The sequence below is a fragment of the Xenopus laevis genome, chromosome 3L (assembly GCF_017654675.1).
Source record: "Xenopus laevis strain J_2021 chromosome 3L, Xenopus_laevis_v10.1, whole genome shotgun sequence".
Classification (NCBI taxonomy): domain Eukaryota; kingdom Metazoa; phylum Chordata; class Amphibia; order Anura; family Pipidae; genus Xenopus; species Xenopus laevis.
This window is the reverse complement of record NC_054375.1, coordinates 157,083,224-157,086,764: the sequence shown is the minus strand read 5'-3', so window position 1 is coordinate 157,086,764 and position 3,541 is coordinate 157,083,224. Positions and strand designations below refer to the sequence as shown.

The 3,541-nt window shown below is 34.3% G+C and overlaps 1 protein-coding gene across 1 annotated transcript; it reads left to right on the top strand.

Annotated features, from left to right (window-relative positions):
- The first annotated feature begins 1,752 nt into the window (after window positions 1–1,752).
- Window positions 1,753–2,679, top strand: LOC108710482 (olfactory receptor 11A1). The gene has a single exon (XM_018251618.2). The coding sequence runs from the start codon at window positions 1,753–1,755 to the stop codon at window positions 2,677–2,679; it is 927 nt and encodes a 308-aa protein (XP_018107107.2).
- The last annotated feature ends 862 nt before the right edge of the window (window positions 2,680–3,541 follow it).

Genomic DNA, 3,541 nt, shown 5'->3' with positions numbered 1-3,541 from the left:
GTATAACATACACATGAGCCAATTAGTTTGGATAATGACACTTGTCTATAAGATTTCTTCAAAAAGTATTATTCATCTGTTGTGTCAGAACAACACATTTATGTTTAAAAGTTGAGCCAGAGTCATGGATGAAAAGGTCATAAATCACAAATAAGGAATTGCAGGTAAGTTAAGTGTTTTAAGTAATATTGCTCTTTGGAGAGACTGATGCAAATTAAAACATAAATAAAGTCTGCTTCATGTGGAATAGATTTAATAGTGTAAAATACTTCCCCAAAAAGCTAAATAAAAGAATGTGACACAGAGCCACCTTTGAAAAGGGCAACAATTGTGGGAGGTTCAAAACATGTCAGCTTGCATGACACATACTAATACTCTTGAGAGAATAACAGTAAAATTTATTTTACAGATAAATCTCTCCTTGCAGGTGCCACAGATTCAAATTTTGTTAAGGGATTGAATTGTCCTCAAAGACAGACATCTCTCATTTTAGAAACCACGCATTTAGGGGGTTATTTACTAAAATCCAATTTTATCTCATATTTTCAATAACAAAAGCTTGACCAAACTGTCATCTATAATTTTTCCATATTGATTAATAAAATAACTTGACTTTATCATCTTGTGAAAAAACACTATACAATTAAACAAAATCCCAAATCCGATGACTTTTTTGGACTTTTTTCCTGAATCACTGGATGTTTTTGAGTTTTGACGGAAAACCCCAAATTTTTCAGATTATCAGGCTAAACCCAGCACAAACCACAATATTATAAAATTCGGGTAGGGATACCTGCCATTGACTTATATATGACCTCGACGGGTCTGAGATACCGGATTTTTGAATTCTGGCTTTAGCAGCATCAGAGTCTAATACATTTTTGTTCATGAAAAAATCGAGTCATTGCCCCAAAAAGTCTGGCCAGATACATTTGAGGTTTAGTAAATAAGCCCTTAAAGTAGTCAAATTAATTTTCTTTTTTCCATTAACATGCTACATATATTTATGTGATCCAATCCTAAAATGCATACTTTGGTGTTAATTGTATTAGCTACAGGAGCAAACATGGGGCATACTGATGTCAGGTATTACTACAAAAAAACAGGACCACTTTTGCACCAACAAATTTTAACAAATCGTTCTACAAATTGCACTGGTTGTTCACTGAGAAAACAGTTAACAAACAAGAAGTTGAAACAGTTGAACCTTTGAAATATTAATTTGGTTATTAACTTCAAAACAGAAGCGGAACAGAAGCAGTTACCCAAGATGTGCAAAATGTTCTGTTGTATCCAGATGTGCTTGATTATAATATGCACTTGTAACCACAAAGAGTTTGGCATTCCTCAGGTAACATCAAAACACAGACTGAAGTTCATCCAAATGATCAGTCAGATGAGAAAAAATATCACAACGCCCTAGTAAGCGAGACTAACAAAGGACACTGAAACAAGAGTTAAGTAACAAGGTAAGAGTGTGGTATAATAAAATGATATGAACATTGCTGTATAAGAGCTTGAAACTAGCAACCAATCACCCTTTAAAAGATGCAATGATGTTTGTAACTGTCTTCCGCTTCTTTTAATTGCTGGCACAATGTTGTTTTGTATTTTTTTGTCAGCCTCTTATGAAGACCAATGTGCATATTTATTTTGAAAATTACTCCTTACGAAAGGATCCCTGCCCCAGGAGTTCACAGTTCACATAGCAATCAAAGCAAACGTTCCACCCAAAAAATGCATATCCAAAATATGACAGTTTCAGAATTCCACTTGGTGGCATTTCAGAACCTTCAGAAATTTAGGCTTATTTTCTTTGGCATCATCCTTATGCTCTACCTAGTGACTCTGATTGGCAACCTTATTATTATCTTTCTGGTCTCCACAAGTCCACGTCTTAAGTCGCCAATGTATTTTTTCCTCTCCCAACTATCCTTGTGTGACATTCTTCTCACCACAAATATTGTCCCTAATTTGTTGAATAATGTATTGACAAAAAGAGACACCATATCAGTGACTGGATGCCTGACTCAGTTTTATTTTTTTGGTGTCTCTATAGTTACAGAATGTTTACTACTGACAGTTATGTCTTTTGATCGATACATGGCCATCTGCAATCCACTGCACTACCATTCCATCATGAGCTTGAAGCTTCGTCTGCACCTTGTTCTTTGGCCTTGGATAATAAGTTTTGTGTTGTCCCTGGACATAACACTTTTACTAAACCAAATCCATTTTTGCAGCAACAATGTAATTGATCATTTTTTCTGTGATTTTGCTCCCCTTGTTGAACTTTCTTGTTCAGACACCTCTTTAGTTGAAATGGAAGACTTGGTAATATGTTTAATTATAAGTTTCTTTCCCTTTGCTTTCATTGTTTTGACATATACGCAAATTGTCATTGCTATCATAAAGATACCCTCCACTAGTGGAAGACACAAAGCCTTTTCCACCTGCAGTTCTCATCTAACTGTGGTATCAATGTACTATGGGGCAATAATTGCTATTTATGTGAGCCCATCTAGGGGATCATTGAAGGATATAACAAAACTTTTGTCCTTGATTTACACAGTGATGACTCCATTATTTAACCCAGTCATATACAGTCTTAGGAACCAGGAGATCAGGGATGCTCTGGGTAAAATTATTAAACCAATGCTAAAGGGTCATAGTCTTTAAGACTTTAAAGTATTCAAGAAAAAATTATTAAAAGGTAATAACATTTTCTGAACATGGGTGAGTCAGATTTACAAGATTTTTGAGTTGTTGAATAGCGAAACATATTTACAAAATATTTACAAAAATAACTTGAATTGGGAAAATTGATTATCTTTATGTGAATTAAAAGCTTGATAACACTTCTATATTCTACTAATTCTACTATTCATTTTCAATGAGCTATAAAAAGTTTGTTGACAAAAACTTGAAATTATATTGAATTTTGGAAAAAAGCCTCCCATTGACTCCTACAGAACTTCTCCAGGTTTTGTTTCAAATTTTCAAGTTTAGATCTAGACAAAACTCACGTTAAATTTTTAGTAAATCCAACCTATAAGGATACAAAATGTTTGCTTTATCATCCAGCAGGGATATCTTTTTCAGAAAATGTTAATTTTTTACACAGTTTATATCAAAGCTACAGCTAGCATGCATCACCAGGAATTGTGTTTACTTTTTTATTAATCTTTTCAACATACATTAAAAATCCCCTCACTATCCTAAGCATCTCATCCAGTACTGGGAAGCAGATAGCCTTCTCTACTTGTGGCTCCTGCCTTACTGTTGTCTGCACATACTTTGGGATACTAATTGCCAAATACACTGTGCCATACAATGGACAGTCATTATATATAACTAAAGCCACCTCTGTCTTGTACACTGTAGTTACACCAGTACTCAACCCAATTATTTACAGTTTCAGAAACAAGGAAATCAAGGCAGCAATAAATAAATAGACCTCTATGAGAAAGGGAAAATTAAGGTGAGGTTGAATGTTAACAAATGCAGAAAGGAAATGCCGATCCACATCTTAATTGATTTT

What these genes read in the sequence shown, in the direction of transcription:
- LOC108710482 (XM_018251618.2), top strand. Translation starts at nt 1,753, where the DNA reads ATGACAGTTTCAGAATTCCACTTGGTGGCATTTCAGAACCTTCAGAAA.